Source organism: Camponotus floridanus, unplaced genomic scaffold (assembly GCF_003227725.1).
Source record: "Camponotus floridanus strain SB8 unplaced genomic scaffold, Cflo_v7.5 scaffold18, whole genome shotgun sequence".
Lineage (NCBI taxonomy): Eukaryota > Metazoa > Arthropoda > Insecta > Hymenoptera > Formicidae > Camponotus > Camponotus floridanus.
This window is the reverse complement of record NW_020229303.1, coordinates 162110-177604: the sequence shown is the minus strand read 5'-3', so window position 1 is coordinate 177604 and position 15495 is coordinate 162110. Positions and strand designations below refer to the sequence as shown.

At 25.4% G+C, this 15495-nt stretch overlaps 2 protein-coding genes across 3 annotated transcripts; one reads left to right on the top strand and one right to left on the bottom strand.

The window, feature by feature from the left end:
- Positions 1 to 1020: 1020 nt before the first annotated feature.
- On the bottom strand, positions 1021 to 3789 carry LOC105255495 (venom serine protease 34). Of its 2 annotated transcripts, none has more exons than XM_011264806.3 (8): positions 3694 to 3789; positions 3046 to 3260; positions 2603 to 2812; positions 2243 to 2441; positions 1821 to 2021; positions 1599 to 1750; positions 1329 to 1485; positions 1021 to 1191 (listed from the first exon to the last, which is right to left on the bottom strand). In XM_011264806.3, exons 1-8 carry the CDS (start codon positions 3701 to 3703, stop codon positions 1166 to 1168), a joined length of 1170 nt encoding a protein of 389 aa, XP_011263108.2. In that variant the 5' UTR covers positions 3704 to 3789; the 3' UTR covers positions 1021 to 1165. The 2 variants fall into 2 exon arrangements, with proteins under 2 accessions (XP_011263108.2, XP_019884418.2); XM_020028859.2 differs by having other exon boundaries at positions 3046 to 3315; positions 3694 to 3773.
- Positions 3790 to 7087: 3298 nt separating this feature from the next.
- LOC105255496 lies at positions 7088 to 14368 on the top strand. Its single transcript, XM_011264807.3, has 3 exons — positions 7088 to 7212; positions 9880 to 11968; positions 13942 to 14368. The coding sequence occupies exons 1-3, from the start codon at positions 7210 to 7212 to the stop codon at positions 14277 to 14279; spliced, it is 2430 nt and encodes an 809-aa protein (XP_011263109.2). The 5' UTR covers positions 7088 to 7209; the 3' UTR covers positions 14280 to 14368.
- Positions 14369 to 15495: the final 1127 nt, after the last annotated feature.

The following is a 15495-nucleotide window of genomic DNA, read 5'->3' as shown; positions in this document are numbered from 1 at the left end:
GTATATTTTAAATCCAGAATATTTCGTACATGCCGTCAAATATTTTCTACTCACTTTTGTTTTGCATGTTTAAAATTTATAAATTGTTCAACGAAATAAATTAATGTTATTTTTATACGCTCAAAAAATAATTTCCAGAGATTTTTTAAAATCTTACTATTTTATCTAGAGCTTCAATTAAATATGATTTTCTTAAGCTAATCATGAGTCTAATTTTTTCATGCAAGAAAAGATATATTATTACGCGATTCCAGAGATGATTTCCGTTTTATTAAGGAGATTCTTGATCAACAAAATGGACATTTTGTGGAAAGCTTAGATCTTGAGTTTTACAACTGCAACGTGCTACGATAGCTACGATTATTGCAATATTTCTCTGTGTTTCTAATTATTATTAAAATTATTATAAGCTTTTTAAAGAATATTATTATTTTGTGCGTATGCCATGGCGAGGGCATATTACGAAATTAATCGAGATTGATTCGTGCAGATGCAATATTTAAGATCATATTAAGATCACTGGGATTCAGTAATCAAAGATATTTACTGCACTCAATAACTGCATCATGTTTTGTTGTGTGTAGTTTTAAATAACTTTTGAACGGTTAGTAAATTCAAATAAAACTTAACATAAATGTTAAAATTAATAAATTCGTTAAAATTAATAAACGGAAAATTTGATTTAACAATATTTTATCTTTATTAAATTTATTAACTAGTGCTGTAATGCACAATTTTTCATAAGAATTAATTATTTTAAAAGTTATAATCAATTTTGATTAGTTTAAAAGTTAAATAACTTTAATCAGATTAGGAAATTATGTTAACTTAAATTTTGAGCAAATAATTATTATGAGAAATAATAAAATAAAATATGAAATTTTTATATTTTTTAATGTGATTAAATATGTGATTAATATATAATTTTAATTCAAATCTGATACTTTAATTGCGTATGGCGATAAATATATAATTAAATATCTCTACTAAATAATATTTAATTATACATTATACAATATCTTTGCTAATTAAATGATATTTAATGCATACATTATTATAAATACATTTCAAAATACATAATTTGCAAAAATTGGTAACATGCAGAAAGCATGTAACATAGATCCATAATTCTACAAATTAATCCTTCTCTTTAGTCATGCAAAACTCATTCTACCTTGCAATATTGTACATCTAAAATAAAATAAAATATAATAATAATAAAAGAACAAAATAATAATAAAAGAATAATAAATATATTACACCGATTTTTTTTCGTAGTAACAAAAGTATTGTATTATTCTGATTTCTCTTTTACTGCCAATTCTTACCAGGTGTTACAGACATTATCCAATCAATGAAGGCTCCTGTACGTGTTGCAACAGCAGGTTCGTTTGAACCACAACCAATACCAGTAGATACTATACCAACTAATACAAGATTATGTGTGGTAGGATTTTGCCATAAGAGAGGTCCGCCACTATCCATCTACAAAAAAAAAGAAGAAATTATATCTTTGAAATGACTTGTTTCACTATGTTTTTGAATAATACAGTTTTGCACTCTTGTGTTATAACTATTAATAAATATTATTTCTTTACTTGGCAAGAATCCTTTCCACGACTATAAGTACATATACTACTATTGGTTAATTCAGGATAATAATCCTTGCACTTTGTAGGACTTATTACATTTAATTTTACTTTTTGTAGCGTAGTTGATTTGGCGCCGGCAAATTCTAGCAAACCCCAGCCTGACAATATAAATTATATAAAATTAGATTGTATAATCAATAATTATGAAAATAATTAGAGAATACTCACCCAACACATCTACAATAACACCTACGAACGTGTCTCGTTTATGTTGAAATGGTAAGCAGACTGGACCAACTTCAGCACTATATTTTAAGGCACCAATAATTTTACAAATAGCTATATCGTAGTCTTGTCTAGTTTCCTTGTAATAAGGATGCATTATGCACTTATTCACACGGAATAGCTTAGTTGCTTTGGTCTCATTACCTATTCACAAAATGATATAGTTCAAGATTAAGCTATTATTTCAGTGTTGAAATCCAGAATATTCTCGATGCATTCGGAAAAGCACTTCTTTGTTGCTTTGGTTTTCTTTAGAAATATCATACGAAATCAATTGATCAATCGGATATGAATACTATTGCAATCATAAAATTTGCTTAAAATTTTTTTATAAGTATTAATTAAATATTTTAGTATAAAATTACCTGTGGTTACATCGTGTTCACCAACAAGAATGCCAATTCTAGTGATATCTCTACGTTCAATACAATGAGCTGCTGTCAATACATATTGTTGAGATATTATAGTACAACCACAATATATATCTCCTATATCAATATCAACGAGTCCACTCATCATAGGATATTCATTTACTCCAGTTTCCGTACCGCCTACTATTCTAGTCTAAATAATTTAAATTATGATACTTTATTTTAAACGCTTATCAAATTAAAGTAGTTTTAATAAATAGTTATATACTTGGCTATAGAATATAAAGTCAATTACAAATCAATAATTACTAACCAATTAGTAAATAATATTTTACGAATATAAATTGTACTTACTACTTTTTTCCAACCACATTTGCAATTGTTTTCATCGAACGGGTTCTCTGCTTGAATTTGACATAAAAATTGACCTCCTTGCGAAGAATAAGGTGAATATAATTTTATAATCGGATTTGTCCCTTCAAGAACCAATGTACCGAAACCACAATATTTCTGTATATTTCCTCCAGTAAATTGGATAGAAAGACTATCTTGAATACAACCATTCTATGAAATAAAATAAAATAATAATTAATAAGATAATATAAGATAATATAAGAATAGATAAAATAATATATTAAATTTATTCTTTCCATTCTATACTGTAGCTACATAATATAGTAAAATATAATAAAATGATTTTTTTTCTTGGATTCTTTTCTGTTAAATTGTATTATGCTTGAAAATTTCCAATTAATGCATAAATCTCTTGTAGATAAAGTATTTATCTACAAACTTACAACAAACGCTGGTATATCAACACTGCAATTTATTTTAGTAACATAACGACTTGTCATTTGCCATGTGCACTGATTTGCACCTTTATATTTATAGGGAAAACCAGGATTATACACATAATATGTTTGTCCAGCTTCTAAATTTTGAAAGTAGTCGCAGACAGATTCAATCCCATTTAGCATCAAGAATGGCAGCAGGAAGCCAAATAACACCTTGACTAATTGTAAGATAATTGGAATTGTTTTTTCATTACACTATATTTGAGCTATTTTCTGCATAAAAAATTTTATACGTCACTTAATATACAATATATATTTAAAGCTTATAACATTTTTTAACAAAATTTTATATTTTTTTCTATATATATTTGAATAAACTAGTATAATCTTATAATACTTTAAATTTTTATCATCTCTCTTTAATAAGATAGCAATAATAATAAGATATAAAAAAATATATATATATAATTGCACTCCAATTTTTTAACAACACAATTATAAATATTTTATGAATAATGAAAATTGGATATGTAAAAAATATATTATAGAGAGTATATTTAAAACGTATTAAGAATATATATTAAATATATAATAACGAATTGATATTATATTTCGAAATATGTACATTTTTATAGATACAGTTTGTAATACCTGCTTGCATGGTACATCTGTTAAGATATTCTGGCACTTCTGGCAAGAAGTTAACTTACTTCTGACAAGCAACCATGCATATCATAGAAATGTCTGCTTTCATTCCAAAGATAAAATACAGCAAAAACTGATAATATTTCATGTACCTTATCTTAATTAATTACAGTTTGCGAGCGATTTACCGCAAAAAAAGACACTTTTAAAATGGCATTATTATAATCTCAAAGATAAGATATGGATATTAAAAATAAGTATATAAAATATTTTAGATACTGTTAATGTTACTGTTAATGTGTCAAAATTTAAAAAAATACATAAAACAATATTTGTATAACATATGTCATTAAATTAGTGCTGTATTTACTGAAATTATATAGACATATCTTTTGGCGAAATTAAAATTAATTTTTTCTTAATAGAAGAATGTGATATAACTGCAAATTTTTTATTATATATGAATTAAAAAAACTTAACAGAAACATATAGATTTAAGACCTTGTTCTTTATTCAATCTGAAATAGACTTTAACTAAAGGTTAATATAAGATTTAATAATTAACATATTTTATGTTATATCACATTCTTTAACAGATATTATGTTTTAGGAAATATAAAATTGCAATAAAAATGCAATAAAATAAAATAAAATTTTCTAAAACAAAAGTAAACTCTAATTTAATCTCTCAAAATTACAAATATTTACAAAATTAATTCTCTCATTTATAAAATAGCAATAATTTTCATAATAAGAATTTTCTAATAGTATTTTCTTTTTCTTATAAAGTAGAATTTATTTAATTAATATTGAAATGGAATGATTTTGGAACATATTAAAAAGTCAATAATGACGTCTTATGACAACAATGATATCTTATCTTGCAGATGCGGCATAAAAGTAGAACACATGTTACTTTTCACATGTTACTCTTTACATATGATATAAATGATAAAGTAATAAATAAAAAATAAGAAACACTAGAATTGAATATTTTGCATTTAAAGTACAAATAATTCATAGAAGAAATAAATAATTTTATTTTCTACGTGACTTATGAATTCTTTCTTTAATATGAACATAAATATTTTATGCCATACCATATCATACTTTATTTTCAATAATTTCGAATATCCTGTACATATATATTTAATATTACCAGATAATATTAGAGTATAAGTTTTATTTTAAATCTTAAAATAAAATTGCATAAAGCTATATGATAAAGTTTAAAATTTTCTGGATTATGTTTATAATATAATCATAATTTTTGTATAAAATTGATATCATGATGCTTCAAAATATAATACATAATTAAAATTTTAATTACTTACAAAAAGGACATCTTAAATTAAGATCGGAATTCTAAATATCTAAAATCGATTCTAGGCTTCTTGGACATGACAAAAACTATTTTATCGAAAAGCTCAAAATTTCATTTAAATATTATTGAATATTTAAAATTCGAATCTCAGGTTCAGAGAGAACTTTTCCTTGTTAATAATACTCACAGTTGCATGTATATATATATATATATATATATATATATATATATATAGAGAGAGAGAGAGAGAGAGAGAGAGAGAGGAAACGAAGGAGGCAGAGAGAAAGAGAACTTATCTCATATTCACATTACTTTTCAATAAAAATTATGATAAATAAAATAATATCAAAAAATTTCAAGTAAAATTTATTTTTATATAAATATTAATAATTATCAATCTTTATAAAATATTGTTACGATTTATAATATATAAATAATGATTTATATATTATACTATAATAAAATATAATATATTAAGATTTACAATTTGCAGAGAGATTTTACATAATATTGATATTTATTAATAAAGGATTTTATTTTATTATAATAACAGTAGAGTAATTATACATATTGTATTATACATAATTTCGATACGAAACTTATTATTTCGTGCAATTCCTCACAACATCAAATGATATATCATCGTTACACTTTCATTATTCGTTATAGTATTAATTATTTGCTGATTGTATTGTATTATTAATTACTATTAGTATTGCTCCCAGTACATAAGTCGAAGGCATTTATAGGCAACTTCCCACAAAAACTCTAAACACCATGTATTCTGAAAAAAATATACAAGAAAATAATTAATATTTAATTCCTACCTTTTTGTTATACATTCTTATATTTCACGAACTGAAGAAAAATACTTTACGCACTATGATTTGTATAAAACATTCTTTTAAAAACTTTTATTTTTCAGACATTAAAAATTATATCCCATTTAGAGTATGGACATAATAAATAATTCTTGATTTTTTATTTTATTTTTTAGGAACTATTCTACAGAAAAATATATATACATATTGTATGCACAGGTTTCATAAATACATCACTATAGATTATAATATGACTATTTTGTTTTAAACAATTTTAAATAATTGCAAAATTTTTATAAAAATATATATTAAATTTAATATTTATATTAAAAAATTGTCAAAAATTGATAATTGATAATTTTTAAAGTAAAAATATAAATATTAAAGTAAAAATATAAATATTAAAAGATGCAAGTTCTATCATGTACATGTACACATACACATACATATACACAAACATTTTTCATACCATGGTAGTATCATATTCTTCTATTTTTTCGGCTTCTTTAGTATATGTCTTCAGTTCTTCTTGATCAGTAGCAGTTTGATTAATGTTTTGAGCACTAGAGATCATGACGATCGAAACAATTAGCAAAGTTAGATATAACATCTTCATTATTGCAAACTTATAAAGTATCCAAGGTTTAAAATGTACCTATCACATCTTCACGTGATACTCTAATTTATACTATAAAAGTCGTGATCAAAGTATAAATATTATCTAATCCAAGGAATTCTAAAGTTTATTAGAATTTTAAATAACTTTATTTGAATATTTTTTTTTAAGATTCAAGATATAAGTGTTTTAATATTACTTTAGTAATAGCAAACAGTATCATTGATCATAAAATTTCTTAAAGGAAATAAATACGATATTTTATGTATTTAGATATTCACATATATCTATGATATAAAACACGTTCCTACTATTTAAATTGTGCACAGTTAGTGTATAAAAAAAATTATTTTACTCAATTTAAGAGAAATGAAATGTCGGTTATTTTTTTTAAATTTTAATCTCTAGATATTTATAATAAATTGTTCTTGTTTATTTGATGATACGAACGACATTATTATCATTAGACTCTATTAATAATTGTTACAATAATTAAAAGTGCCAGTAAATATAGTCTTTATGTACGACTTAAAAAATATTAGCATTAATATTATAAATAGCATTATTATCATAAATATTTTTCATGGATGCTCTCCCTTGCAATGTTTAATTTTAATAACTTGCTCTGTCGGCAAAGAACAGGTTGACGCGCGGTTATACGTCAGGGCAGCTGAAGAAAATAAGATAGAGAGAGAGTTTGAAAGTAGGTCTTAGTCGTTCAGTCAGTTGTCGACTACGTGTCTGGACGATTGGTTAGCATAATGGTGAGTTTTCGAACATCGTCAAGTGAGTGATGCATTTTCTATTATTGGGAAAGCATGAAATATTTTCAATTTTCCTGTACGAATTTGACATTATTTTATAGATATTGGTTTGATATGTTTGTGCGATGGCATCGAAATCAAAGATTGTCAAAAGAGATTTATATTGTAACAAATTAAAATTGATAAATCAAAATAATTTAAAATTAAAATTGGGAAGATGATTTTTCAAACGTGAAGTGAAAATAAACTTTGTATCCATAATATTGTAACATGGCAAATGTTGTTTGCTTGCGTTAAATGTGATAAAACAACTAACTAATAAAATAACTCAAGAACATTTGAATATTTGAATGTTATGTGAATATAATTGTTACAGAATTATACCCTCTTATAAATAATTATTCTACTTGTATGTTAATCGCTACATATCGTTATATTTATTCCAGTTCTATTTGTCATATAAATCATATTTAGATTATTACCAAATTATTAATACTAATATATATATATATATATATATACATTTGTTAATAACAATAACATATGTACAATTATTAATAATAATATATATACATTTTAATAATTAAGCTCACAAGGTACTGTCATAAACATTATGTTAATGCTTATTTTTCAATTATGAATTTATTCTTCAAAAATTGGTTTATTTCTTCATATTATATCTTTCAATGCTTTCTTAATTAATTGTATTTATTGTATTGCATTTTGCATATATATCAGTAATTATAATTTTTTGCAATGAAAACTGGTAAATATTTTTCAACATTGCATGACATCAGATTGTGAAAGTTGGCTCTTTCCGGTGACGTTTTTGCTGTACGCTCGTTAAGCAAATTTTTTATATACATGCATTCGTGATTATTTCTCAAGCATTTTCTGTGCGATTTAAAACTGGAAAAAACCGCAAAATAAATATTTATTTCAATGTTTTATGATTGAAAATATTTATGATGGAAAAATCAATTATCATCAAGTTTATGAAGATCTTTTCTATTGTAAGAATTGTTGTTTTAAAGCCATATTTTTCGTTTCAAATTTCGCTTGTAATTTCCCGTTGTGATATCACAATACATCAATAAATTTATAATTATGGCAAATAAATATTGTATTCATGCTTAATAATATAATAAAATACAAAAATTTAATTGCCGAATTTATCGAATCATCGATTAGGTGGAAATTGATTTTGTCGTAAAAAATTGATTGCGTTGGTCTCATAATGTATTATTTCTTCTTTTTCATTACATGAAATAAATATTTATATTGTTAATATTGTAAAATAATTGCTTGTTAGAAAAAAGCATACTGTATGATATAAGCGTAAATTTATTATTACATATTTGTTATTATATTATTATAATTTATATTTTAGTAAAAATATTATTATCCTTATATAAATTTAAAATTTACAAAAATATCTTTGATAGAACTGCTTCGTATCTTCTTATATTCTTGAAAGAATGGATACAAAACAAATTTAATAAGAAAAAAAATATTGATACTTGTGAATTGTGATTTGAAAAATGTAGTTAATAAGTATCATGTAATTTGATTAATAAGAATGATTAATAATTCTCTACAAAACTTACAGCACGAACTATCTTGACTTTGATACATATATTGTAAAGGATTCATTTCTAAGTAATATGCGTTTTGAAATTAATCAATGCGCTTTTATATAATTTTGGAAATATTTACGATAAAATTTATTTTAAACTACGTTGAATATTTTAAAATTTTTGTAGATATATCTCATAACAAATTTGATTATTTTATAAATTTAACAAAATATAAACTATGTACGCATCATGAGTATTAAAGATGTTGAAATGAAAGGATATAGACTGTGAAAGTTAGTCAACTATGCTCTTTGACATCAGCGATCTAGTCAAGATTTATTTTGCAACTTCTGCTCATGAATATGAAAAATATAATTGCCATATATCTTTGACTCGTTTTTCTTTGGTACAATTGCGTAATCATAGCTTACGTATTATTAAGGCAATTCCATCTAGTAAATTAATATGTATGAGATGATTTCTCATATATCTAGGACATCCGCGTAAATATATACAAACATTTCTAAGAAAAGATATATTAAAATTAAATGAAAATTGCTTTTATAATACTTTTGTAATTCGTATTAACATTATTCAATATTATGTTATAAATCTTATGGGTATATCAATTTTTAATTTACATTATATTTAACAAAGAAAGAAAAAATTAACAACATTCTATATGTGCTTAATATATTGCAATTAATTATAAATCATATTTGGGCTCACAAGAAAAGGTTACTATTGTAAAATATATTTATATACACAATTTATATATAGGAAAATCAGAAATATTGCGGAGTTAGATACATTATAAAATTCGATTATTGAATTAGCTGAAATTATATATATGTTTGAGTTTATAATGTAACTATACCGAAAAGCCAATTTTAACATCATTATAAAATTATAACTATATAATTTAGAATGTAATAATTAATCATTGTATCCTAAATTATGTTAAAATACTAATATTTCTAAAATTCATTACAATCTTTCTGTGAATAATTTGTATAATAACTATAAAATGTTGCATTTATTTTTTCAATATTTGTTGCATTGAAATTCGAATAATTGCTATTTTTTTTAGATTGTGTTATTGTGCATGCTGATCGTCTTTGGTTTAAGTCATGGCGATGATCTTCCATCAAAAATTGAAGTTGAGAACTCGATCAATCGAACGATTAACGAAGTCGAGAGATTGATTCGTGAGAACTCGACTTTGCCGCATCTCACTAGGAATGAAATCGTCGAAATTCTTTTAAACATTACAACATCCAAAAACCTAGAGACGCTTAAAAATAAAGAGACAATTGAGAAAGCAAGAAAGCTTTATGAAAGAGCATTAATGGTGGTTTTACCATACAATGCAGAAGATGCGAAAGACAATATAAAAGATCTATATACCAAGCCACCGATAGTTCAAATAATTGCAGACTCTTCTTCTAAAGACTCGAAAGACTTTAATGTGTGGAAAAGCGAAAAATTACCATACAGCACACTTACACAGAAAATACAACGTGGTGAAGAACCTCTTGAAAATTTGGTAGTAACACATGCCTCAGAGAAAGAGAATTCATCCATCAAAACGCAATATAAAAATCACAGAGAAACATATTCGGAAATGCGTAAAACGCCGTTAAAGGAGACATTGAAATTTGAATCGGCACCAATCAAATTTAGCTTTAATTTGGACAATCTACAAAAGCAATCAGCGATCAATGAAGCACCTTCAACTAGCACTAAGCGACCAGTGTTTCAAAGAGAATCTTCATCAACTAAAAATGAAGAAGTCTACATAATATACAGTACAAGTGCGACAACAATGCGACCAGTGGAGACGAGTTCTAAGAAGGATAATATTTTGACGATTAATTTAAAAGAATCACAAACAACATCTCGTCCTTTGAAATACAATGAAAATGTTTTATCTATTGATCAATGGCATTATAACGCACCAACAAGTACTACGGAAAGTCCTACGACATCATTGAAATCTTTAGATTCGCCTTTTAAGATATCATTAAAAGACGTTGTGATGCCAACTGTAATTAGTAAAGTTGAGGATCCTCCAGAAATTACGAAGATACCACTCGAAAAAATACAAATGACGGATGCGGAGCAATCAACTTCTGTCTATGTAACACCAACATCCTCTTCTCTTTCTTCTTCTTCCGAAAAATACAATTCTACTTATAATTTAAATTCTGGAGGTTTTCGTGATATTACAACAACAACAATGCGACCAGAAGTCATGGAATTGCTTGCTTCAATTGGACTTCGACCGGAAAATTCTACGAATGTGGAGGAAGTGTTTAAAAAAAATGAAGAAAGTCTGAAAAATAAATCTGTCATTTCCAATAGTAACGGCATTGTTTATCCAACGATTTCCGGCCTGACAGGCGTTGTACCAGATTCGCCCTCGATAACAGCTCAAAATACTTTCAACAATCCTGTTCTAGAGATTGGAAAAGGAATGAATAATTTAACGCCAGATGTACAGTTACTCTTTCAGCGATTCGGTCTGCAGAAGTCTAATCTAATGACAACCACAACATCCACGCCCAGGCCAACCGTGAATACAAATTCTTATACAAATTTCAAACCTTTACCGACGTCTAAGATAAAAAATGAAGATATGAAAGAATTTTTGGCACAGTTCGGTCTTGGCATCAGTGATAATAGGCAAAAGAAAGCTATGCCGGTATCGACAGAACGGCCATCGTTGATCGAGGTTGTTCCGGATAACATGAGGCAAATTTTAGAGAATATAGGTCTCATAGGTTCTCGCAAGACATCGAAAACAGTACCGAAAATGAAGGAAAGAGAGAAGGATGTAGAACCAAAAAACACAACCAAGTTCCATATATTTAAACCCCATGAAGTCCAAGTAAAGGACGAAAGACAAAAGATGAAAATCAACGAGTTATTGGACATTATCAACAAATTAGTTCAAGAGGGTAAGACAAATACGGAGGATGTGCAAAGGGTAGCCGACGACTTGCTCATAAACATGAAAACCCTGAAGGATGGTCCAAATCCGCTAGATGTAGAAGACATTATTAGAATCTATAACGAAGACATAAAGAATGAAGTAAAAAGACAAAATCCGGAAGAACCTGTTGAGACAACCACTATTGGCGATGAAGATCTCGCGAAGAACACGACAACAACTACTGGTATAAAAAGATTTATGATATCCATTTTGGGCACTTCGGAATCTTGGGTTAAACGAATTATTCAGAGTTTCACGAGGATCGAGCGCACGCTAATTAATATAAGGGATATGTTTAGATGACCTTTCGATTAAATAGACTTATTCTGGAAGGTTGTTATCTACATATTTTGCTGCATTTCTCTCCGCATGATCTTCTTTGGCTACAACTTCTTCCCTTTCTACTTCAATATTTTCGCTTTATATTTGTTTAAATCTAATTTTATATTTCAAGAAAAAATTTGCAGATTGATAACAGAGATATTAATAATATCAAAATGTATAAATTAATTAATACTTAATTAATATTGATACCTAATATATTTTTACATAATTTGGATGCCATAGAAGATATGAAGTGAATAATGTTATGTATTTAAATTATTATTAGCTGTACAATAATCATAGTGATTTGTATGGCTTATTTCATTATTTATATATATTTCAAATATTTGCAATCTTAATGATGCAATAGATATTTTTGATAATATAACAAATATTTTTAAGAGACAAAATTTAACTATATAAAAAAAGTTGTAAATTAATTTGAACAATTTCAAATGAATTTTTAATGTTACTTACATTGAATAATAGTAAAGCTTATTCAAATAATCGAAATCTAATGCCGAAAAATCTGATGTCCTTATATAATAATAAAATAAGGACAAAATATAATAAGGACAAAATAAATTGCTACCGTGTTGTAACGTTCGATAAATTTCGATTTGTATTGGCATGCAATTTATCTCTGCAATCCTTACAAGTTTTTTGCATGCTGACTCTTTCTTATGCGCATATATGTATATTACTGTCAGCTAAGAATATGACTTTTAGCCTACATTTTCTTGCCCTCATAGCAATGTATTATAAATGTTGTTACGCAAATGTTGTTATTGCACGTGCTAGATGTGATTATACACAAATTGGTTCGTAACTCGAACACAATTTTATAGTCATCAGTATTATTCATGATCAATTAAATAAAAGCTTTAATTTTCTTTACATACATACATGTGCAATTTTTTTTAGAATTTTTTTGATGCAATAAATTAAACTGTAAAGAAATCATACAGTAGAGAGTTCTCATATTTCACATTAGAAATCAAAAGTCTGCTTTTTTAAAATCTTAAATTATTTGCTTATAATTTTTATTTACTTTATAATTATAATATTTTTTTAGTTCTTGAATTTAAAATTTTACTCAAAAAAAATAATATTACATATTTAACACTAAGATATATACCTATAAAGTATTATTTAAAAGCATAGAAAAAATAGAGAGATTTACAAGAATATATATGATTTAGTTATCAGAGCACATTAACTTTATTTTATGAGTTATTTTATGCAAAATTTCCATAAAATTTTCTTTTAATATGTACATCATCATGCGTATAAAATATTTTTTATAAGAAAGGAAAGAAATTCATTTAGAGTCTTTTAGAAATTAATTCTGTATAATCTCAATTGAAAAAATCTATTTTGATAATTGATATTAAATCTTTTGTCATTTTGAAAGATTAATATTATTATTTTTAAAAATTGTTAAATATTTTAATTTGTGAATTTCTGTTTATAATATATATAAATATGGATACTCTCTTATGTATGTATTTGTGTAAAGAAGTTTTTAGGATGATTTTTTATTAGCAATTTTTGTTGCAAATATGATGTTCCTTATTAATATTTTATGCTCTCAGCATCATCAATTTATTTTTCAAATTATGCTTGCATACTTTATGATTTATTATTGTGTATACTTTATTATTTTGTATGCTTCAGATTTATATTTGTGGTCGCAAAATTCACTACAATTTTTAGTAATGCTTTTAATTGATCTTTATATATTCATTATTAAGCATGCCAAAATCACTTGCAAAATAAAATGCGCAAAATATCAAACACTTTATCAACAACTTTATCACGAATCTTGTGCAGAATCTATAAATGTTTCCTCGACGATCCCAACAACAACGCCCACGATTGAATCAGATTCAGCAAAGAATGGCTCAATTCTTCTTCCGGATATATTATCACCCGTACCAATGCCATCGACATCCACAAATGCAAATCTTATAGCACTAGAGGAATCCTTTGGTGGAACCACTCGTGCACCAGATCCTGTTTTACCAACTAAACGAAGAAGCGGTCTCTATTTTCTCGTGGACTGGAATACCTTTCTCGAAGTTGGTGACGACGACAGCGAAAAAGTGAACCTAAGATTCCAACCGAAAGTTGGCGACAGAACAAGATTTCTACCAATCAGTGTACCATAATTTATAAAGAACAATTTTATTACGTAATATTTTTTCCAATGTAAATGTTACTTTAATCCTTAGATTCTTATATCTATATTCATAATTTAGAGGCTTAAATGTCTGATATATGTATATATATTTGTTTCATTTTTTGTTATATAATATTCAATACTGAATACAATTTTTCAATACTCTTCAATATTTAATATATTGTAAAAAGTTAAATTTATATTTTTTATATTGCTTTAATGATGTTTCATTATAAAAATTATATCTTTTATTGACAATTTTTTAATCTTGTTTTGTAATTTGATGTGTATTTGATTTAATTACAAATAAATTGGTTGAAACATCATACAACAATATATGATACGATTGTTGGAGAAACCAAAAGAATTTTGAAAAATTATTTATAGTATCTATACACAAGAATTTATCTATTCTACTTAAACTCTTTTTTATATATAACAAATATAAAAGATATAAAAAAATGGTAAATTATACAATAACGTTTATTAGTTTAATTGTTAAATGCATTCAAGTTATCAACAGTTCTTATAAAATATAATAAACAAAAAATATGTAGAGAGAATAATACAAACGTAATAAATAAAATTAAAAAAATATAATTTAAAAATAATTAAATAATTAATTGAAAAGAACATCTTATGCTTATGGAAAACATATATATAATCTTCTTATATTGAATATATACAAGATATGGTAGTATCTTGCGCAGCAACTCCTGCGAACCCTGTATTTATGTATAAAAAAATAGTAACTATTTATGTATAATGTATATATAATCCATTATGCTAAGAATATTTTAGATTATCGGATTTCAATATATATATATATATATATATATATATATATATATATAACGTGCGTAGCATGCGTAGATCAATAGTGTTTATAATAGACTTATGTGACTGATAGATTGATTGTTATATCACAATTGCATTCAGCATAAAAAAATTACGGAAAATAACTAATCTCTTGTATGTTCTTCAATTTTTTATTAAACTGTATTATTAATAAAATTATATTTTATGAGAGAGAATGTATAATTATTAATAAAATATAGTACAGACACAAGCTGGGAAATATCTTGTTAATATCTTATTTAATTTTAAAATAAAACGTTTAGGTAAATTTGAAGAATGTGTTGGATTTTGGATGTCAGCATTTGGCTCAATGAGTAATCAAAATATTATGAATCGTATGAGGATAT